This window comes from Stegodyphus dumicola, chromosome 3 (assembly GCF_044657685.1).
Source record: "Stegodyphus dumicola isolate Sdum_Otavi_A_Nest chromosome 3, ASM4465768v1".
Classification (NCBI taxonomy): domain Eukaryota; kingdom Metazoa; phylum Arthropoda; class Arachnida; order Araneae; family Eresidae; genus Stegodyphus; species Stegodyphus dumicola.
Genome location: NC_140770.1, coordinates 164,560,602 through 164,585,898, shown reverse-complemented (window position 1 = coordinate 164,585,898; position 25,297 = coordinate 164,560,602). Strand labels below are relative to the sequence as shown.

At 33.5% G+C, this 25,297-nt stretch overlaps 1 protein-coding gene across 4 annotated transcripts in view; it reads right to left on the bottom strand.

Annotated features, from left to right (window-relative positions):
- Nucleotides 1–25,297, bottom strand: part of PIG-A (phosphatidylinositol glycan anchor biosynthesis class A) — a 67,007-nt gene that overhangs the window by 23,654 nt on the left and 18,056 nt on the right. For 3 of the 4 annotated variants that reach the window (XM_085813568.1, XM_085813569.1, XM_085813570.1), the window contains exons 4-6: nt 24,050–24,225; nt 12,510–12,625; nt 185–292 (exon numbers count right to left, since the gene is read on the bottom strand). In XM_085813568.1, coding sequence (XP_085669694.1) covers nt 185–292; nt 12,510–12,625; nt 24,050–24,225 — 400 coding nt within the window. Of the gene's footprint in view, nt 1–184; nt 293–12,509; nt 12,626–24,049; nt 24,238–25,297 lie in introns of all 4 variants that reach the window. The other variant, XM_085813571.1, reaches the window with a different exon arrangement.

The following is a 25,297-nucleotide window of genomic DNA, read 5'->3' as shown; positions in this document are numbered from 1 at the left end:
TTTAAATAATGAAGAATAAATATGAGAGATAACATCAACTAAAAAATAATCTTGCTGAAACTGTAACTAAAAATAATTGCCGAAACTGTATAAATAAAATATTGCTTAAAATATATTAAACACTAAAACACTTATTTTTCTACTTTAAAATAAGTATAAATAAATAAAATGCCTGTAGTATTACCAATTATGAAGTGAACTTCTGGATGCCGAGAACATATAATTGGTATCACACCAGCAAGAAGGTCAATGCCTTTTCTGTACACCAGTCTACTTATTACAATAACAGTAACTACAAGGAAAAAATTAATTAAAATGTAATAATTATACAAGATTTTAAGTGCATAATAATTATTCTCTCCCTCTATCATATTAATATTACAATTGATCAAATTAAGTTATTATACTTGATTACATTTAGAAACATGTATATTTATTCCCATCCAAATAGTCATTTATTACAAAAGGCATATTCTAAAAGTCATGATATTTTATAAACATAATGGTAAAAAAAATTCAGTTATATCATCTCATCTTTCAACTTCATACCTATAAAAATTAAAATAAATAAATAAATAAAATTGAAAAAAGAACTTTTTTTAAATATTTTGCAATGAATTATTATAATACTAAGATATTTAAACAACATTAGATTAAAATCTTATGAATAAATTAATTTCATTAAAGGATTTTCACTCAAAAAAAAAAAAAAAAAAAAAAAAAAAAAGAAAAGAAAAGAAAAGAAAAAGAATGATAAAGTCAATCTTTTCAGGCAGAATACTTGTGACAGAATAGTATTTGTATCATGGAAAATGTGTATAATAATAAAAAAAAAAAAAAAAAAAAGATATGCCAGAGTAGGTAATAAAAAAATGACATATAATAGTTGTATGCAACTTTTATCAAACTTTTTCACTTGATGTAAAAACCAACATTTAATACTGTAATTTCCAGAAGAAATGCCACGGCGTTTACGTGTTTAAAACTTAAATTTTCAGCGGGTGCAGCATTTAGGTGCACTAAAAATAAAATATTTCCTATGATGATCATTGTACATAGTTTGGATAGCCTTGTCATTGTACATAGACTGGTGCTGTTCCCACACAAAAGACCACTCAGTTGCTTTTTGCGAACATTATTTTGTTTACATTCTTTCGCTTGAACGGACCTACATGCCTTACTCACCCTAAACGGGATCTCAGAACAATAACATTCTTCCCCTTTTCAAATGAACATTCTCATCAGTTTGAATAGTCTCTCTCCTCTGCCATTCGATGAATCTTCCAGGACCCATCCTCTCCCCACCCCTGCCTTTTCTGCATGGAGGTAGTTAGATCAAGGTTCATAGCCACATTTTAGTTAAAAAAATAAGCACCTTTTCAAGCACATTTTAAGAAAAAAAAATAAGCACCTGTCTAATTACATTATACACAACTGCATAACCTTAAAAATTAGACTTGTAATTTAAAATATGAGAAATGGAGTATTTATTAAGAGAGAATAAGCATTACCTCAACCATGGAAAATAATTACTTTTTTTTTTTTTTAATTTTAATTAACAGTTCAATTTACAGAACTAGAGAGAAAAAAAAACTATGCAGAACTAAACTATATTACAAGATTTAATGATGAAATTTCAGTTAAAAATATAGAAAAAATTAATAATAAGGCATATTTATTGTATTCGCTTGGAACCTAATAATAAATACAATTTATTTTTCCACTCATATTGATATTTAAATAATTTAAATCTAAATTCTGAACATTTTCTAAATTTTCATTGTATATCAGTTTTCCCTTAACAGATATTGCAAGCAAAGTAATTTAAGTAAAAAAGAGGAACATTTCTGAAATCAGAAGACAGAAATTTGCTTCATGCAGTCATCCTTTAACAGTAAAAGCTTAACTAACCCGCATACTTGGAAATTGGCGAATATTCGGACAGTCAAGCGTAACTTGAAAAAGAGGAGCGGAGGGGAGGGGCAGACTGTAGCCGCTCTTTAGATTTTTCCACTAAATAAATGCTTTTGACATTTCGATATGTGCATCATATAAAAATAAACCAATGCATCTGAAAAATATTCTGCTTAGCAAGCACAGTAAAACTCTTTTAAGTGTTCATAAACAAATCTCAGACAGAACATCAAAATTAATTATCTCTGCAAAATATCGCAAACGTTATTGCACAATATGTGCACCGTAATTCTACCCTATCTGATATTACGCAATCGGAATCAACACCTGCCGGTATCGGGAGAATAAAGAAGTAAATAACTGGGGTGTTTTTCATTCTAATTTTCAACAGACTGCGTTAAATTTCCGGAATAGAATCATTCTTCGCTTGGGTTGGTAGACCGCAGAACGTTTAGTCCTATTCAATCCAGATTGGAAGGTGACAAAAAAAAAGTCCATCACTTGTTGTTTATGTGAGTATCGTTTGCTTCATTTTATTGTTGCAAACAGCGTAAATTCCTTTTGCTTTTCTTCCTTTAGTTTTGAACTTTATGTGTGGCAACAAGATAATTGATTGATAGAATTGTGTTTGTGACAGCCATGTAGAATGGCTCGCTTATTTTGTATCAATTATTTCGCATCGCTGACAAGTGTAATTTAATAAAAGTGTAGGAATACAGTCCATTTGTTGATTGATTATAGTTTGTGAAACATATTAATTTAATAGAATACATATTGTTGGTCAAAAGTCTAGCCGGAGAGCTAGTGAAGATAGTGACTGTTCTAAGTGTATTCTAACAACACAAATTTGCATATGGTTTGTGAAAATTATCCACTTTGTGAGGTAAGTGGATTTTGAACAAAAATTTGTTTAATTTGTTAATTTTTAAGAACAATGTTGTAATACAACATAGAATTCGATTTCATTTTAATAATAGTGTTAAGTGATTTAAGAACAATTTCTGTTTTTGAATTGATCAATTATGAGTGAACTTATAACTTTTAAAACAAAAAGAGCGGTCTTACGCAGGAGTGTTTACTAATTATGTAAAGAAAATTGAAACTATTTTAACTGCAGATGAAATTAATTTAATAGAACTAGAGGAATGTGTCAAATTATTGAAACAAAAAGAAACTGAGTTAAGGAAGCTTGATTCTGAAATCGAAAGTTTAATTACAGATACTAAAGAATTAGAAAACGAAATAGATAATGTTCAGGAGTACACAGATAAAATTTATTTGTGGAAATTTAAAGGTGAAAAAATATTAAAAAATCAAAATAATAAAAATAATTCTAATAGTGTAATTTCAGAACAGGTTCTTGACAATATTAAATTACCCAAGTTAACATTACCGACTTTTGGTGGTAATATTACAGAATGGATAACTTTTAAAGATCTTTTCAGCGCTTGTGTAAGAAATAATACAAATTTATCTAATGCTCAAAAATTGCAGTATTTGAAGGCTTCGTTGAAAGGTGAAGCATATCGCATTATTCAAACCATTCAAATTTCGGATTGTAATTTTGAAATAGCATGGAATCTGTTAGAAGAAAGATATTCAAATAAGAGAGAACAAATTTTTGCATGTATTAAACGTTTTTTAAGTTTACCAACTATTCAAAATGAATCAGCATTTGCTATTTTAAATTTAGTTGACAATATTAATGAAATAATTCGTTCTTTAGAAGTATTGAATCAAACCATTGATAATTTTGGTGACACTTTAATGACTTATTTAATTTTGCAAAAATTAGACCCTGCTACAAAATTATGGTGGGAACGTCAGTTAAAATCTAATGAAATTCCAAAACTTACGACTTTAATTGAATTCCTAAAAAACTATGCAAGAACACTTCAAAATAGCAAATCAACAAGTAATAAGGTACCTAAATCTGTGTTTCAAAATAAGAATAATGTTCTGGTTGCTACTTTGAGTTGTGGTTATTGTAAAGAAGATCATAGTTTAGCCAAATGTTCGAAATTTCTAAATTTATCGGTTCAGCAAAGGACAGATTTTGTAAAATCTAATCGTTACTGTTTTAATTGTTTATCTAATATGCACTTGCTCAAAAAATGCAAGAGTTTAAATACATGTCAACATTGCTTTAAGAAGCATCACAGTATTTTGCACATTGTAAATAATTCAAAGAATAAAACTCAGTTAAACAGTATATCTCCGCCTACGCAATCTATCATTAAAAGAGATGAATTAACGAGTCCTAAGGACGTTTCAGCCACAGTTTGTGCCTCTCATTATGATTCGAATGCAAAAGGTAATCAAACCAGTCACATTTTATTGTGTACTGCTTTAATAAAAGTTCAAAATTCTAAGCAACAATTTGTGAAGTGTAGATGTTTATGTGACACTGGATCTCAGAGATCATTTATTTCAAGGGATTGTGTGAAGAAATTAGGATTACGAGTGAAAGATAATTCCATTTCTGTATCATGTTTAGGAGAATTTAATACTATAAGTAATGGGGAAGTCGATTTAGTATTCACTTCTCATTTTAAAAGTGATATTCGTGTATCAACATCAGCGTTTGTACTGGACAAGGTGACAGATAACATTCCCTATGTATCTTTGCCATCAATCATCTTCGATAACTTCAGTGATTTACAATTAGCTGATCCATTATTTTACAAGTCACAACCAATTGACATTTTATTTGGAGTAAATGTATTTCTGCATTTAATGACGGGAGAAATTGTCAAACGTGGTCCTGATCTACCATTTGCTCTAAATTCGAGGTTGGGATGGATAATTTCGGGTACTACAAATTTTGAATCTACAAATTTTGAGCCAGTATATGTAAATCATTTGAATACAAACACAGATGAGTTAGTAAATTCTTTCTGGGAGTTAGAAAAGTTTCCAAATGTACAACCTTTATCAAATGAAGAAAAACTTTGTGAAGAACATTTTAAAAACTCGCATTTTAGAGACACATCAGGTCGTTATTCAGTTGCATTACCATTCAAACATAATAGAGATATTCTAGGTGACTCCCGTGAAGTGGCGTACAGAAGATTTCAATACTTGGAGAAGAGGCTGTTATCTATGAAAGAAATTTACAACCAGTATATTCAGTTTATGAAAGAGTACTTTTCACTAGAACACGTAGAATTAGTGCCAGACACAGATTATGAATTAGAGAATAAGCACTATTATATCCCACATCACTTTGTGTTGAAGGACTCTAGCTTAACAACAAAATTGAGAGTTGTTTTCGATGCGAGCGCTAAAACAACCACAGGTGTTTCTTTAAATGATACACTAATGATAGGCCCAAAAATACAAGATGACTTAATTTGTATTTTACTAAGATTTAGACTTCATAACATTGCAATAACCGCTGATATTAAATTGATGTACAGACAGATAAAGGTTCATGAAAAAGATAGAGATTTTCAGAGAATATTATGGAGAGATAGCCCGTATAAGCAAATACAAGTTTGTCGTTTGAAAACAGTTACATATGGAACTGCAGCTGCTCCATATCTTGCAACCAAAGTTTTGAGTCAGTTAGCGATTGATGAAGGATTGAACTTTCCAAAGGCAAAGAATATAGTTTTAAGAGATTTTTATGTTGATGATATGTTAACTGGTGTAAAAGATAGTTCGGAAGGTATTGCACTGATAGACGAATTGCAACATCTGCTAAAAAGTGGTGGCTTTGAGCTTCACAAATGGTCGGCAAGTGAACCGTCATTGTTAAAAACCTCTGGCTTAACAAACACAGATAGTGACAATATTCATCGTGTAATAGAAGACAAAACATTGAAAGTTCTGGGATTGGAATGGCATCCGGACAATGATGAATTCAAATGTAATGTCGGTGAAATAGAGTATCAAAGTGTTCCGACTAAAAGAATTATTTTGTCATTCGTAGCAAAACTATTCGATCCATTGGGGTGGATAGCTCCGTTTGTAATTCTCGCTAAAATGATCCTTCAGCAATTGTGGACATTACAGTTATCATGGGATGATCCTGTAACAGAAGAGATTGATCGAAATTGGAGAAATCTATGTAGAGAAGTTAAACTTTTGAATTCTATAAATATACCTAGGAAAGTTCTGCTACCTGATTATTTTCGATGTGAACTTCACGGATTTTGTGATGCGTCTGAAAGAGGTTATGCAGCAGTTATTTATATCAAAACTTGCAATAACTCTGACATTAATGTTAAACTCGTAACAGCTAAAACTCGTGTAGCACCATTAAAATCTATTACGATTCCAAGACTGGAATTATGTGCAGCAGTGTTATTGGCACGCTTAATTCAGTCTGTAAAAGCTGCATTAGTTATAAATTTTGATTTAGTGCAAGCTTGGAGTGATTCACAAATCGTGTTGTCATGGCTAAGGTCAGATCCTAAAAAATGGCAAGTATTCGTATCCAATAGAGTTTCTGAAATACAATCCATCTTACCACCTGAGAACTGGAGTCATGTTGATGGAAAGGAAAATCCAGCTGATTGTGCTTCACGTGGATTATTTCCTGCAGAACTATTATCTCATCAGTTGTGGTGGAATGGTCCTTGTTGGTTAAAGTGCAGTAAGATTGCCTTATCTAAAAATATTCTTATAGATGAAGAGGCATTACCAGATGCACGTAAAACAGTCTCATTTGTAGTTTCTGAACCTGTACAGGAACTTGCTATTATATCAAATATATCTTCATTTCCAAAGTTACAACGCATATTTGCTTGGATATTAAGATTCATATCGAATTCTAAAGTAGCATATCTAGAAAGAAATACGTCTTTTTTATCTAGTAATGAAATTCGAGCTGCAACTTTCTGTATTGTCAGAATAATACAGCGATTTCACTTTTTTAAAGAAATTCAATGTTTGGAGTTGGGAAAGGACTTACCTACAAACAGCAACCTCCTTAGCTTGTGTCCAATTTTAGATGACAACAAAGTGTTACGTGTAGGAGGAAGACTGAAAAATGCACAACTATCAGAAAATGAAAAACATCCAATCTTATTACCTTCAAAACACAATCTGACAGAAATCATAATTAGACACTTTCATGTCAAATATCTGCATGCAGCACCGGAACTTCTTCTATCTTTAATTAGACAGCAATTTTGGATCATAGCTGCTAGATCTGCTATCCGAAAAGTAGTAAAATCTTGTATCACGTGTTGCAAACTTAGAGCTAAAACTGCAAGTCAAATAATGGCTGATCTACCGGAATCTAGAGTAACACAATCACGACCATTTCATCGAACTGGAATAGATTTTTCTGGACTGTTCATGATTAAACATCGTGCAGGACGTGGACAAAAATCATTTAAATATTACGTATGCTTATTTGTGTGTTTTGTAATCAAGGCAGTACATCTTGAAGTGGTAGAAGATTTGTCAACAAAGGCATTTTTAAGTTCATTGAAACGATTTATTGCAAGAAGAGGGAAACCATTTGAGATTTATAGTGACTGCGGTACTAACTTTAAAGGTGCAGACAAAGAAATCAGAAAATGTTTTTTGCAATGTAAGCAAAATCAAGAAATTCACAAATTTTTGTCTTTAGAGGAAATAAAATGGATATTCAACCCGCCATCATCTCCCCATTTTGGTGGACTATGGGAATCGGCAGTAAAGTCAACTCTAGGCCATTGTGTCCAACTTCGGCTGATCCAAATGATTTAACTGCATTAACACCTGGTCATTTCCTAATAGGAACGTCTTTAACTGCCATACCTGAACCAGACCTAAATTATAGTTCCTTCAATCACATTGACAGATGGCATGTGAGACAGTTTATTTTTCAGCACTTCTGGAAAAGATGGAGTCGAGAATACCTGTCTCAGCTTCAACAAAGACCTAAATGGCAAAAATGTCAAAACAATTTAGAAGTCAATGACTTAGTCCTCATCAAAGAAGACAACCTTCCGCCTCTTAAATGGAGGTTAGGGAGAATAATTGCTGTTCATCCGGGCTCAGATCAAAGAGTCAGAGTTGCTAGTATTAAAACTGGTCATGGTGTCATAAAACGACCAGTCGTGAAATTGTGTCCTCTTCCTATTCAGACTAAAAAACTATGAACTGCTTCACATATAATATTTTGTATTATTTTTTCTTATGTTTATCTTTTATTACAGACTAAGAAGTTTCAAAATGCTCCAACTGTTGAAATCCCAGGGGATTTCAACGAGGGCCAGGATATTTATGTGAGTATCATTTGCTTCATTTTATTGTTGCAAACAGCGTAAATTCCTTTTGCTTTTCTTCCTTTAGTTTTGAACTTTATGTGTGGCAACAAGATAATTGATTGATAGAATTGTGTTTGTGACAGCCATGTAGAATGGCTCGCTTATTTTGTATCAATTATTTCGCATCGCTGACAAGTGTAATTTAATAAAAGTGTAGGAATACAGTCCATTTGTTGATTGATTATAGTTTGTGAAACATATTAATTTAATAGAATACACTTGTTTAGCAGCGAACTGCAATGGTTTCAATATTCGAGATTTTGCGGAGAAATGGGAGAACCTCCCAATCTTCGTACTGTATAATATATTGACCAAAAAAATGAAATTATTTTGACTATTCGATTACTTTCCCTTTATTTAAGCCATTCCAAATATTATTACTTAGAAAGCTAATCTGTGTTAAAACACAACCATTTTTGGAAGTTTACTATACTTCAGCAGTTACTGCAACTATGTTATTATAAACATTCATACATATGCTCATAATATAAGCATAACGATCATAATAAACACAATAAACAAAAAACACATAATAAACAAAAGAAAAAAAAAAAAAAAAAAAAAAAAGAGCTTTAAAGAAAAAGTAAGCACCTATAAGGGCCTTTATATTTTATTTTCAAATATAAGGACTTATAAGCACTTATAAGGACTCCTACGAACCCTGTAGATGGAGTGGCCCTAAACCGGTTTCCCTATACCCTGCTTTGAAGCACTTTCGATCTCTTCATTGGTGACCAAAACATTAGGTAATTTACCATTAAGTTCAATGGGTTTTGACATGATCGGATGTAAATATTTTGTAATTACATCCGAAAATATATACATTTATATGCACTTATATATTTTCTTTTTCTACAATACTTCAGAGTCCTAAGTATATGAAAAGAATACATTTTTAAACAACATTTCATTCTGAACGGAATTAAATGCTTTACTTTTCACAGAACAGTTGGCTCAGAATGATTTTATTTGAATGAAATATTTTTACAAGTTTTCGTTAATTACATTAGAAAGAAAATTTAAGGTCAATTTTATTCTGTTAAGGATTATAAAAATTAAGATCAAAGTTTACTGTATTATTAATATTAAAATTATGCATTATTTCTTTTCTATTTATAGAGTTTCTTCCTAAAATACTTTCTCAAATATGACATGAATTTTTAGATTCTGAGGCATCTTTTAAATAAAAAAAAAGTCAATTTATAATTAATGCTCAATTCGGTCCATTTCAAATTAGAGCACCTTTTATTTTAATAGCGAAATACTTTAAATAGTACTTAACTTTCTCTGAATATTTCTGAAAGAGAATAAAATAAGGATTATTTTTTAAATATTATTTTAAACTTGTAACTGAGTTATTACAAAATGTAAGGGGAATAATTCTTTTAATTATACTTATCAGATTTTTTACCCTTAATTTCAACAATACATATTCAAAAACTCTTCTTTATTACTTTCTTAAGTATGCATATCATAGAAATTGCTTTACAATACCTTTTAACAGTTTGCTTTCCAGTACGAACAATTCTTGCTTAACTAGTTTTATAATGTATTTGTCAACAGGATGTCAATTTATGTTTACAATTCAATGCTAAGGTTATTATACACTGAAGTGACAAAGTCATGGGATAGCAATATGCAAATATACAGATGGCCATAGTATCGCGTAGAAAATGTATAAATGCGAAGTGCTTTGGCAGGGCTTTCATTTGTATTCAAGTTATTCATGTGAATAGGCTTTGACGTGATTATGGCCGCATGACGAGAATTAACAGACTTTGAACGTGGAATGGTAGTTAGAGCTAGACGCATTGGTCATTCCATTTCGGATATCGTTAGGAAATTCAACATTCCGAGATCCACAGTGTCAAGAGTGTGCCGAGAGTATCTAATTTCAGGCATAACATCCCACCATGGACAGCGCAGTGGCCGACCACCTGCACTTAACGACCGAGACCAGCGACGTCTGCGTAGAGTTGTCAATGTTCACAGACAAGCAACACTGCATCAAATAACCATAGAAATCAATGTGGGATGTACGAGGGATGTGTCCAATAGGACAGTGCGGCAAAATTTGTCTTCCTTGGGCTATGCCAGCAGAAGACCGACTCGAGTGCCTTTACTGACAGCACGACATTGCCTGCAGCGACTCTCATGGGCTCGTGAGCATATCAGTTGGTTCCTAAACGAATGGAAAACCATGGCTTGGTCAGATGAGTCACAATTTCACTTGGTAAGAGCTGATGGTAGGGTTTGAGTGTGGCGCAGACCCCACGAAGCCATGGACACTAGTTGTCAACAAGGCACTGTTCAAGGCTGGTGGTGGTTCCATAATGGTCTGGGCTGTTTTTACATGGCATGAACTCGGTCCTCTGGTGCAACTGAACCGATCATTGACTGGAAATGGATACCTTCAGCTACTTGGAGATCACTTACAGCCATTCATGGACTTCACGTACTCAAACAAAGATGGGATTTTTATGGATGACAATGCGCCATATCACCGGGCCACCATTGTTCGCGATTGGTTAGAAGAACATTCTGGACAATACCAGCGAATGATCTGGCCACCTAGATCACCCGACATGAATCCCATCGAACATTTATGGGACATCATCGAGAGGTCAGTTCGTGCCCAAAACCCTGCACCGTCAACACTTTCACAATTATGGACGTCTATAGAGGAAGCATAGCTCAATATTCCTGCAGGGGACTTCCAACAACTTGTTGAGTCCATGCCACATCGAGTTGCTGCACTTCGCCGGGCAAAAGGAGGACCGACAAAATATTAGGAGGTATCCCATGACTTTTGTCACTTCAGTGTATATTTAGATAATATTTATAATCATTTTAAATTTATATAAATTTAATAATTAGATTTTTTCACAGTAATTTTCACAATTGTTTATGAATGAATAAATCCTTCATTTCAAATACATTTATAAATAATTTAATAAATATTTACGAATTTTGTTAAATGCAGATACATGCTTTTTGCAAGCACTTGCATAAATTGTGGATTTGTATTAATTGATTTCGTTTTTCGATTTATATGGAACTGTCATGTGTCGAAATACTATCAGAGCGCTGTCAAGTGAGCTTCTGAATGTAAACAAAAAACCCCCCATCTGGTGACCGAAGCTTCGGAGCGATGCTTCACTTCTAATGCCGGTTTGGCAACTCCTTCCTTTCTTACCTCCATGCTTTTCTGCACGTTTGGCAGTGTTGTAAGGGATCTTTTTTCCCGATTATTGATAATGGATTCCATGCGTGCTCATTTATTTGAGTCAGTGAAAACCAGATGTCAAAAATTGTCTATGACTGCAGCAATAATTCCTGGTGGTTTGACAAAAATTTTACAACCATTAAATTTGTCAGGTAATAAATCCTTCAAAGCTGAAGTCTGAAAGTGGTGGGAGTGTTGGATGAGTGAAGGATTGCATACGTATACCAAAAGCGGTAAAATGCGTAGCATCTTATGAAGAAGTTGCAAAGTGGGTAGGAAGTGCGTGGAAATTCGTGAACATAAATATATTTTCAACATTTCTTACCTTTAATTTATTTTTGAGTTATGGTTTCATTTCATACATTTTTCTTAACTGATATGCCATATATCAGGACTTAGGTTGAGATTTTGCATCTATACGGCCCACGACAATAACATGCGCAATTTAATCTGTTGCAGCGATTACGCTGATGCGCCGTTTCTGTGTAATTTTAATTTTTTCCTGCCATTTATCTCGAGTGTGGCGTTTCCGCTGATGCGGCCTTTCTTCCAGAAATTACGGTAATTTGGTGTAAGTAGAATTTATTTGAGCTTTTGAATCTACCATGGAAATACATATTAAAATTAACTGTGAAACAATGTGCCATAAAAATCACTTCTTAAAAGGCAGGAAATGTTCCTTTTAAGGCTCCTTGAAATGTTATTATTTATATAATTAAATATGTGTGTAGAGTAAATTCTAAATTATGAATTATCATTTTACATTTTATTACTAATTAATTTTATATGAACATTAGTCTGCCATTTATGCTTCAGTCTAACTTCAACTGTAATCTGATTGTTCATAATTTTTAATATTAATAGACTAATTTAATAAATTAACTACCTACCTTGACAAAAGTTCACAATACATTCCTAACATACACATGCAATAAAGATTACATTTAAATTATTTTTTCTTTAATCTGTAACTTTATTTACATTAGACAGATTAAAAATGTACAGAAAAAGTGCTTAGAACTACAGTTCTTGAAACAATTATAAAAGATTACAATGTTATATGTATAAATATGAAATAATTATAATGCATTTAAATTACTAACTTTTATTACTGGCACTTTTAGATAAATCAGGCTTGAAAATTGCAGTATCAACAGCATTTGGAATCACTGATATTAAATCTGGTCTAACATTTGCCCTCAAAGCCGTATTTTCTTTCCTATAGAAATAAATATTATTATTAAATATTACTAGAACATTCTACACAATTTAAAATAGCTGTTATTTTGGTTGAATTTCATATGTTATTGATACATTTTTGCAATGTTAACATAAAACAACTTAAATTCAATTTTTATTATTAACATAAAACAATTTAAATTCAATTTTTATGTACACATTTTATTTACATACTTGAAGATACTTATGAAATTTTCATATCATTGCTTAAACTGTCATTTAAATGAAGAAACTTCTTAAATGCAAAAAGCCTGAATGTGAAGTTCACTTGTTTGAAGTGGTGACCAAAATAGAAATATGCAAGCAGTATTTCAAGTCTCAATGATTTGGATAGTTGAGGATTTGGGTAGTTGAGTCTAACTCTCAATTATCCAAATCCTCATTTTCAAGCATGAACATTACAAAGAGATAGAATATGATAGCAGCAAGATATGCCTCTTGAATAAAAGCAATGAAAGCCAAGTTCTATAGAGACTTCTGAAAGATTAACCTTAACAAGCACATCAAAATATATATATGCATATATATATTCTTTAAAGTAAGACTATTCACAGCAACAGAGATATACTCTAAGACAGTGTTTCTTAACCTTTCTAGCGAGTCGCACCCCATTGAAAAATGTGTTTTAATTTTTTTAATCTAGAAAAATAAATTTTTTGCGAAATTTATTGTTTATTGAAAAACATTGTATGTTTTATATAAATGCAAAACAATATTATTTTTATTAATGACTAGTCTGTTGTTGTTTGTTCATTATTATATTGGCGAAGCGAGGTTCCTTTTTTGAAAGACATACGCGTAAGTCTCACTTGCATTTAAGCGATTTCTTGCTTTAGTTTTTATATGCAAAAGCGATGAAAATCCTATTTTGCACAAGTAGGTGGTAGCAAAGGGTAAGAGTATGCAGTGCTCCGTTCGCCAACTCTGGATAACGTTGTAACTGTGAACACTAGAATTTTTGCAATTCTAACTGTTCAATTTCCATTTGAACATGTCTACTTGCTCGCATTTCAATAAGTTGATCTTTTTTCACATCACTATCATCCATCAAATTTAAGTCAAATAGAAATGGATCCAGTATCCATCTCTGAGTTTTGGTAATATTTCCAGTAGAAAAATATCCATTGAAAGATTTGCTCAATCATCTCAAATGTATTACAATGTCGGGTATAATTGTATTCTTTTCATTTTTTGCAATAACAGAATCAAACAAGGAAAAGTTTGCAAAATTCCCCTTTTCTACTCGACGTATCCAAATTTCTAATTTTGTGATAAATGAAGCTAATTTTTCACTAGATATTATTATATTTATACCAAATCCTTGCATTGATAGATTCAATTCATTTAAATGGCTAAATATGTCTGCTAAGTAGGCCAGCCTCAGCATTGCATCATTACTCTCAAAATCTTTTACTAAATAACAGTTTTGACTAGTTAGTAATTGAATAATTTCCTCACGCAATTCAAAAACTCTGTTAAGCATGCGACCCTTAGATAACCATCGTATTTCGGTGTGATATAGGAGCACTGTATGATCAGCACCGATTTCTTTGCAAAATGCACGAAAAATGCGATGATTAAGCACTCATCCTCGGATGTATTTTACTACATTTACTGCTGTAGTTAGATGTTGTTTTAAACTTTCTGGCAATGCTTTCAATGCAAGTGCATGACGATGCAACATGCAATGCATTATTATAACTTCCTGTAATTCTCCTTTCATGTGTGAAAAAAATTCTGAATTTTTGCCTAACATTGCATCAATATGCAATTACTAATGAATGTGATTGGCTCAATATGAATTGAGCCAATCACATTCATTAGTAATTGATATTTAGTAAAAAAATCTTTGATGCGATTAAAAACATCAATTCCTCTTGTATTCACCTCCAGTGGCTCATAAAATAGAAATTCTTCTATCACCTCTTTTTCCTTCACATACCTGACAAATGCCAAAAGTTGGCTACAATTATCAACATTAGTTGACTCATCCAGTTGCATGCTTATTTTTAGTGGACTGATTTTTATGTCTTCAATTACTTGCATTAAAATATCTTCACTGAGATCTTGTATTCGCGATCGTATAATATCATTCGATAATGGAATCTGTTGGATTTTTTTATGTTCTTCCGAATCTGAAACTGTTTTAGCAATAATTAAAGCAGAAGGTTTAATCAACTCTTCAGCGATCGTGTGAGGTTTCTTTTTTTTTTTTTTTTCACATAAATATGCCATTTGATATGACGCTTCTAATAAAGGTTTTTGAATTGCTGGTCCGCACAATTTTAGGATAGTTCCACTGGTATCAAACCGAGCCTTTTTTGACTTCAAAGCTGTTCATGCTATGCGCTTTTTCGCCACCATGCAGATTGTTGAAATGCTCTAATAACTTTGATGGTTTGAAATTGCTGTTTGAAAATATCTTGGAACACAAGATGCATTGCGGTCGTTGTGTGCCATCTTTTTCGGTTGTGCAGGTAAATCCATAACCGGCATACTTATCGTTCCATTGTTGTTTTTCTGACATAGTGGGGTTCACTATAATGGATTTAATTATTTAGAAATAATGTAATATAATATATATAATGTTCTTACATTTGTAATATCACTGAATCCTATTCGGCTTGAAAGGGCAATTAAGAATGTATTAGTCTCAATAGGTTTCTGGACAAGTCACAATACACATGTCGCAGACACAATGGTTGACTCAACCTAACACAGGCGCAGTAGATGCAGATACAAATCTGTGAATCCGTAGATTCCATTGGAGTAGCACATATTGAACTCAGCGCATGCGCAACGTGGGATAACGCACTCCGCTTGTATTCCCACAAAGTTTTTTTTCTTTTCTCCGTCACCTACAAGGAAGTTAGAATAGTTAGACCAAGGAGGTTCACCTAGCTGTCTGTTTGCTTTTGTTTGTAGCATTTCATGCCTTTCCGTAGTGTAGTGTATACGCCCATCGGCACCGGCTCTTTCCTGTGTCTTTTGCCGATAAGTGAGCTAGGTGCTACCAATTTTTACGAGCTTCAATATTGGGGACACTATTGCAGATTTCAAATATTTTATTATAAGAAATTTAATAAATGATATTTAATAATTTTTATGGTTAGGTAGGGGCTTCTCCCGCACCCCCCAAAATACATTCTCGGGCACCCCTGGTTAAGAACCACTGCTCTAAGAGATACTTATGGAACCAGCACAGTTCAAAATAATAAGAACTTAAAAAACAATAAAACTCTTAGGAAGGACTCAAGCTCATATGATCAAAGATGGCATGTGTTATTCCATATATTGTAAATCCTAGAACATAACCAAAAACTTTCTTGAGGAATACAATGCTGTTGCCGAAACGAAAAATAATTACTGCACACTGAAAATATAAGTGCTATCATACAGTACAGGCTCATGGACTATTTAATTGGAGGTTCACAAAACAATTTTGAAAATTAAATATGCAGATACATTGTAACATTGAAATACATTTGCGTTTTTGTAAATTACAGGTAAACAATGCAACTAAATTGAAACAAGTTCTCAGAGGTAAAATATTGTACCATTTTATTTCTTATAATAGAATGTAATAAAACCACAATATTGCTTACAATATATTGCTACAAATTTTCAATTTAGTTAGCTTTTTTTATTAGTATTATAGTAATTAAAATTGTTTTATTTTCCCGTGTAATGTAGCGTGAGACGAGTTTTAAGAGAAATCTATGCCGGAAAATTAAAAATATAAGAGCACATGCATTTAACCCTTTCCAGCACGCTAAGTTGGAATTTCGATAAAAAAAGAAAAGGTAAGCAGTTTAATTAGGCCTAGAGGAGTACACAAGTAAAATTTTCTAAAGATAGGACTTATCGTTTTAATTCTGTGGGTGTGTCCAAAGCAGGCACACTGATTGAATAGAGCTTTGAAAAGAATGCTGAAACGAGCATTCTGGGAAGCACATAAAAGAGTAAATAATTTTGCCTACGATTGAAAAACACTAGATTCTGAATACCATAGCAGATTTAGCATTACCCAGGGTGTGCCACGGGGAGATCTGCTACTCTACCCCCCCAAAAAAGCTCATTTTTGGTTATATGATGATTACATGCTTATGAATGGAAAAAAAAAAAGTAACTTGTGTATATGTAAAGATAGGACTTATCGTTTTAATTCTGTGGGTGTGCCCAAAGTAGGCACACTGATTGAATAGAGCTTTGAAAAGAATGCTGAAACGAGCATTCTGGGAAGCGCGTAAAAGAGTAAATAATTTTGCCTACGATTGAAAAACACTAGATTCTGAATACCATAGCAGATTTAGCATTACCCAGGGTGTGCCACGGGGAGATCTGCTACTCTACTCCCCCCAAAAAAGCTCATTTTTGGTTATATGATGATTACATGCTTATGAATGGAAAAAAAAAAAAGTAACTTGTGTATATGATATTTAAATTATTTACATCTCATACTTACACTTTAGTCTATTTTTTTCATTGTGGTACTTTTTGAAGAAAGTGACACTACCTTTAAAAAAACACAACCCAATATTGCATGTTTTGCACATGTGTTGGGCTCCGTATCAGATTCACTATCTGAAAGCAATTCGTGTAGCACTTTCAGTGCTTTAGAAATGGTCAACCCTCTCTGATTATTTTGGAAAATAATTACAAAAAGAAGAAAAAAAAAACTAATATTACATCTATTATTTGAAATTATAAACTATAAAAAAAAATATAAATGTCTATAAATCAAAACTATTAAACGTAGCACTAAGAAAACTTCTTAGAACCAAAGAGAAAGAGAACTGCTCTAATGAAAAACCAAACAGCCAACTGATAAAATTATCCCTGATCTCCAGAAAACCACCTCAACAATTTCTTATTTGATAACCACACCTCCTCTCCAAAAAAAAAAAAAAAAAAAAAAAAAAAGGGGGGGGGGAAGAAGAGAGAAAAACAGGAAATGAGACACAGATGTGGACCCACCTTTCTATGTTAATGAGCTGCACAGAAACAGAGATACAGCTGCCACTCAGTAACCTAGACTCGCAGTGAGCCTAGTCTGGGAACACTTCAGTTCACCGTTTGATTTTAGGCAAGATTTCAATGTAAAAATTTAAAACTAATATAGAATAAGGAGATTAACATACAGCCAAAAAAATAACATAGAAATTTCCTTTCAAACAATTCCTTTTACACCCTAAAAAAAATCTGGAAGATTTCTTTGAAAAATGAGGATCTTAAAAAAACTAAACATGGCTAAAATATATGGACTGGTTTGTGTCGAGTTGCCATCTCTTATAAATAAAGAAGGTTCAGAGTAACCTATAGTAACCTTCAAATCCTTTTTCATTCAATTTTTCTGTGCGTACAGAAGGAAATTTTTAGGTGTGCCCAGACTGGGCACAATGTGCTGCAAAGGGTTAACATTGAATAAATAAATGCCTCTTTTATTTGTATTTAATTTGAATAAATGTAATTGACTACTATGTTAGCTGTAACTGTAATTCTAATTTTTTGATTTCCCGAAATCTCAAGAAACAAAGGAAATTACTAGAACTCTCTCGTGACTGACTGAAAGCTTTAAAATGCCGGAGAAAAACATCTCACTTCAGTTGCTTAGTTAGCTGTTGTGGTTTAAAAATAAATTTTATTAATCTGTTATTAGACTTGTGCATTCAGTCTATTGCAAACCCATACATACACACACATCACTTTTTGGTGTCAGAAGTGGGACTGAATGCCAATGACAAGAGTGAAGGAGGAGCAGTTAAGACAGCTGATTTAGCCTCTGCTGCATTTAAGGAACAGATGAAAGATTCTGTTAAAGAAAAGACAGAAGCTGATAAAGGAGAGATGAAAGCTGGTCAAAATTTCGTTAAAGAAGAGATGAAGCTAGCCAAGATTCTGTTAAAGAAGTGATGGAAGCTCATCAAAGAAAGATTGAAACAGGACAAGAAGAGATGAAAAGTGAAATTATCTGCATAATAGAAAATAAATTTGAGACTATGGAAAGTAGACTAGAAGCAATTGAAAATAAAGTTGGACAAATTGAAGAAAAACTTTCTTCTGTCAAAGAACAAATAGAAAAGAGAGTTCCTGTTCTGGAACAATGAATTGAAGTAAGAGTTTCCGTCATCAAACAACAAATTGATGACAGGGTTTCTGCGGTCGCCAAAGATGTTAATACCTTGATCAAATTCATAGCGACAGCAGAGAGCAATGACAGGGCTTTAAATTTTTACCTATGCCTGCCCCTCCCTCTCTGAAGCTATCCACATATTATGGGAAGACAATTTTCTAGAGTGGCAGATGCAAATGGATAGGATTCCCAAGCTAAGGCCTATCATCTCGCCGCTTCTTTGAGAATAGATGCTGCATATATCCTTCAGACCCTTTCAGAAAACCACAGACTAGACTTGGAAGCTCTATCCAGGGCATTGCAGCTGTGCTTTGAGAAGAAATGTTTAAAAGATTACAGCAGGCTTCAATTAAAATCCTGTCAACAGAAGCCCATGGAAACACTCCAGGAACTTGTCACTGATGTTGAAAGGCTGTCGCATCACGCCTTTTTGGAGTGCCCGACAGAAACAAGGAAAATTATGTCCCTGTAATACTTCATCGATGGCAACTGGGTTCCTGAAATACAGAAGGTTCTACGAATGGCAGATATCAAGTATTTAAAAAAAAGCTCTAGTGAAAAATGTAGTGAAATTCATGCCATTTTTCACTAGAGCTCTAGGGCTCTAGTCATGAAATTCGAGGCAGCCCAGCAAGCAACTCAAAGAGACTGCCACCCAGTTAGAGCTGTGCAAGTTCACAAGCCAGTGAATCAAGAGATGGCTCATTTAGATTATTTATCCATACAAGTGAAGTGCTTTGATACAGGGTAGGAATGAGAACATGTGGTACTGAAGGTCACATGTGACGGCATTGCAGAACACCTCAGAGCATGGAAAATAAAACAGATGATTTGACAAGACAAGTCAGTGCCTTCAGAAGGAATAATAGTGAAAAGAAACCAATCCTAAACTGTGGTGTCGAAGACTACATACAAAGGAATTGCAGAACACACCAGGACACGGAAAATAAGACCATTTCCCCAAAACAACGAAGGAAACAAATTAATGGCCATATCACATAAAGGAATTTGAAGGATAATGAGAAGCCCCATTTCAAAGAGCTTCAGATTTCAGTGAATGGAGGCAATAATGCACTCTTCATCATGTGACATATTAATGGAGTTCCTTGAAATATGGTGATTGATACAGGAGTGAATGTTACTATCATTCGGAAAGATTTAGCTCAACAGTTTAAAGATACCCTCCAGACTGCATCTGGTGATAAAATCGACATAGATGGAAAGTTAAACGTAAATATCATGCTTGGAAATGCTGCCTACTATCCCACTGCATATGTGGCAGGTATTACAGAGCCTTTTATACTTAGATTGGACTTTCTAAGAGAATACAATTTTTCTTTAGACTTTAAAAATAATGAAATGCATTTGCATTTAAAAATAATGAAATGCATTGCATGAAATGCAACACATAACTATCCATCATCAAAAGGGATCCTCACCTGGAAACACTGACACCTTGTCTGGATGACCCTGCTCAAAAAGCTGGCGACTCATACTAGGGTCAAAGAAAAACATGAGCTGTTGAGTCCAGCCATACAACATCAACATCAGCTGATGGAGACCCATGGAGTGACAAAGAAGTCAGGGAAGACCAGCTGGGAGACGGCGACATTAAACCCATAATTGACTGAATGGAATCCTCAAACAGAAAACCTACCTGGCAGGATATTTCGATCTATAGTCTCTAACAACAAAACATTACTGGGCTCTCTGCGATTCACTTCACATTCGAAATGGCATCTTATATTGAAAATTCGAATCGGATGATGGGAAGACTTTCCAATGTAGCTGATACTTCCAAGATCCCTGATCCCAGACATCCTTAAAGAACTACATAGCAGTCCTACAGGAGGCCCCTTCGGGATAACGAAGACCTTGTAGAGAGTTCGTAAGCACTTCTACTGGAGTAATGCAAAGAATGACATGCAAAAGTAGTGCCAATCTTGTGATGATTGTGCAGGTCGGAAAGGACCGAAGAAACGCAGCCGAGGCAAGCTGCAAAGTTACAATGGAGAAGCACCTTTTGAACGTATTGCCTTTGACACTTGGGACCTCTGCCACAACCAGCTGATGGCAAAAAATACATCCTCGCTGTCATAGATTACTTCACCAAGTGGCCTGAAGAATATCCTATTCCTGATCAAGAGGCTGTCACAGTAGCAGAGGTATACAGCAGTGGATTTCCAGATTTGGAGTACCTCTTCAGTTACATTCCGATCAGGGAAGGAATTTTACCTTGGCTGTAAACAAAGAACTCTGTAAGATACTTGCCATTGACAAAACCCAAACGGCACCTTTACATCCCCAATCAGATGGCATGGTAGACAGGTTTAATCGAACCATACTTAATAACATCTCATTGGTGTTTCCTGAAACCAGCAGGACTGGAACAAGAAGTTACCACTGTTTCTACTGGCTAACCACAGTGCTGTTCGCAAAACTACCTGCTACTCCCCATTTCAGATGTTCTTCGGCTAAACTTTGTCTGCCTAGTGATCTTTTGTTTGGTTGCCCTCTGGATGCACCTTGTTTGCCTAACGAATGCATCCATGATCTCCAGGCCCAGTTTGAAAAGATGCACAATTTTGCACAAAAGTGAGTCAACTTGGCAATGGAGAAGACAAAGACCTAATATTGCACAAGAGCTACTGGACATTGATTCAAAGAAGAACACAAGGTGTGGTTGTGGAATTCGACTTGGAAAGAATGCTGTCTAAAACTAATCACCTTGAGATGGTCCGTACACAGTCCTAAACAGGCTGAACGACATTGTATTTGGGATTCATAAGTCACAGAATTCTAAGCCCAAAATTGTTCATTATGACAGGCTAGCTCCTTACTATGGCCATAGCACCTACTGTATATAATGTAAATAGTATAAGACCATGTTTTTTTTTATTTCTAAATTTGTGCACTCATTTATTGATTTGTATTTGATTTATTATAAGCTATTTATTGCCATTATTGTTTTTGTTGTTTGTTAATGTATTGTAATGTTTATTATTGCATTGATGCTTTAGGTGTATATATGGCTTCCTACCTAAGAACTGTACTGCCCAAGACATGCAGTCCTTGGGAAGGGGGCAGTGTTATGAATTTTGTATTTAATTAGCTATTTTTTATTAGAATTATAATTAAATTCATAAATTACACCCATTAGTCTATTTTCTTTCTTTCTTTTTTTTTTTTTTTTTTAAGGCAAATAAATCAATCATGTTTTCATTGAATTCCAATATGTCATTTATCATGCTTTTTTCAGTTCATAGCATGACTAGAGTTTAGAGCACTTTGTCTGTCCTCACTCATAGTGCTTCTTAAACATGTCTTAACTCATGTTAGATTTGAAAAAACATTTCTCAACTTCAGCAGCAGTCATTGGAATAATAACAATAATTAAGAACAGTTTGTAGGTCTTCAAAAACTTAGTATGTAAGTTTCTTTTTGTAATAAATTGTAGAAAACTAATAGCACCAGTCCTATTTCTGAAATCTGATTTTCTGTAAATTACTCATAGTTCAGTTTTCAAACGATCCTTCTGTAATATAGAATAAACATCAGCTGTTTGGTTAAGAATCTGAGCTGGAAATGTTTTCTTGTGCTCCTAGAATTTTAAAGCTTTGAGGAAAGAAACAGCAGAATAGTGAGAAATAAAACAAAATCTCTATTTTACTTAATTCGTGATAACATCATATATTGCTACTGTATCGATGTTACTACAAGCCCCTAATGTGTCAGTATTTTCTCTTTTCCTTTTTCTTGAAGTTTCATATGATTCCCATATCTCCTCTGTTTTCTCTAATGACTGCTGGAAGATGTTTACTTACTTTTATAATGAGTGTTGCATCACACGGCGTTTGTTTCACATGCGTTTGTTCCCATATCACACAGCGTTTGTTTCACATGAACAACTGTTTCGGACAACTTTTCTGCTTGGTTTACTATTGAAAAAAGATGTGCGACTTTTTCCTTCCTTTAAAAAAAAATTACAAGTTGTTCATTTTCACCCAATCAGCTATTAACTTGTTTGTAATGGGGAACCAGGTTTCCCTGTGTTAACCCCAAAGTGGTCTATGGTGATCTGTTGTGACAAAGCAGAAAAATTGTTCCAAACAGCTGTTCTTTCGAAACAAAGTGGCGTGTGATAGCAGCCTTAGGGTTTTCTGAAACTGGTTATATAACACATCGACATGTGGCATAATACTGCGAACTGTAAGCCAAAACACGAATTCCGAGTCTTCTATCTAGCCTACAGTGAATAGTCCCAGCTTGATTTATTGCTACAGCTTGTTTAGATTATGCCTTAAATGTGATACTGCTGGTGACTGCATTCATTTTATTGAAAGTTGTACACTCACCGGAGGGTGGGGGGGGGTAAGAGCCTTACATGGAATCGGAAATGTAAGAGAAATGATTCAAAATTATAAAAAAGGAGTAAAATTTACACAAGACATTATGAAAGTCATCAATTCTCATAAACATGTCATTGGTATCTCTGACTGATCGAGCTAACATACTGAAAGCGTTCAATTTATGGAAACTACCCTTAAGAGGAGAGAAAGACTATATGCAAAGGTGCAGGGACAGCTTAAATGTTTTTGTGGGTTTTTATGTGCCGTGTTATTCTTTTTAGTATACTAACCTAATTTTCTTTTCTTTTTGTTAAGCTGCTAAATTGATTTTTTTTTTTTTTTGACACGGCCGGCTCGGTGGCTCGTGTCATTTGTCGTTGGAAGGGTTGCGCCCGCTTTTCTTCATAAGGTTCAACAAACCAGGCGAAAGGGCTGTGCCCGTATAAAACGAAACAAAACAGCTTTTAGACATTGATTCATTTTTTTCCTATGCATTCTATCAACTGTTTCCTAACACTGTATTGATAGTTCAGCTCTTAATATCCAATCTAACAGCTGAACCATGAAGTACTCTTTTTCTAACAATTTCATCTAAATAGCAATAACAATTATCTTTAAAAAGTTATTGATAAAGTTAGTAATATCACTCAGGCCGGAAAAAAATACTCGAACTTGCTAATCTTGACTGGCTGCTTGCTCAATAATCAAACTGAGCTGATGTGGGTAGCAATGCACAAATTATGCATTTTCTTGTAGGTGTACTGAATAAAAGCTTGAACATCAGCATGATGACGACTCATCATGTTGATGTAAATGTAATATAATATATTAGTAAACAAGATTTTGACTTAAAATCACACCAGAAAATGTAGATCTTCATAAAAAATCATTTAGTTATTATACCAATTAAATTAAAGCTTACCCAGTATGAGAAACACATATTACATGATTGCACACAGAAAGGGTCATCTGAAGAAGTTTATTTGTAATAATTGCACTGGCATCAGCAAACCCAAATAATGAGTGATCTGTAAAAACTGTTTTAAGGCCCATCGTCTTTGCATGGAACATGGCCTCGTGAGCCAATGCTGAAAATGCCTAGAAACAAATCTTCAGTGACTGATTATTATTATCAAAATTCTAAGATATACTGCAAAATTAAAAGTTGAAATAACAAAAACATTATTAAAACCTATACTTAAAAGTAAATTAAAATTACATGTTAAAAAAAATATATATATATATATATTAGACAATTTTAAGCTTCAGCTCATACACCAAATAAAAGACTCCCAAAGTGTGGATTAACAGATAATTTTTGATGGGCTCAAAAAGTTTTGATGTAACCTTTTCCTTACAGCTTAAGCTGCTGTCACATATGATATTTGTTGCCAAAACATAACATTAGACGGAACAATTCTGGGAAGTGAGCTTCCGCGAAATCAGGTTACCATCTTCACTTGGTAAACAGGCTGAAAGCCAAACAAGAACCAGTTATCGCTCATATAGGCGAGAGTGACATTTCCTTTCAAGTGACGATTGCTTTTCTGTGTTGTATTTTGTGACGCTCACACGCTTTTTGTTTTAAACTTTATTGTTAGTTATTGGCTATTAAGTAAATCCCTTTTATCTTGACTCTGGCAATTCTAGGAGCTAAAGAGAAAAAATGTGCAAAGAGAAGTCCTATTCTTTGTAGTGATCTGTTCTATATATTTGATTTTATTACTGACTGTAAATAGTTATTTTTGTATCCATATATTTGTTTAATAATTTTTATGTACATGATATAATGCCATTTACTGATATTTGTTTTGTGATGAGTCAAAAATTTTTATTTCATTTCCAAAATGTTAAATATTTCATAAAGGCTACTTGGTCAATTTTTTTTTTTAATACATTCCCAAGTATAGTTACAAATGCAAAGATTTTGTGTAAGTGGGTGAATTTTAATGACTAGCCTAATGCACAAAATACACTTAAATTATTTTTCAATTGCGTATTCCATATCTATGATAATGTGCAAAGAACTGATGACTACAATTGCTGACAATTACATAATCATTATATGAATTAGAAGTAACTTCAAATAAACTTTTTGGCAATGTTCATTTTTGTATTCAAACATATATATATGTAAGATAACAATGTATGAATCAGAATTATAATATAA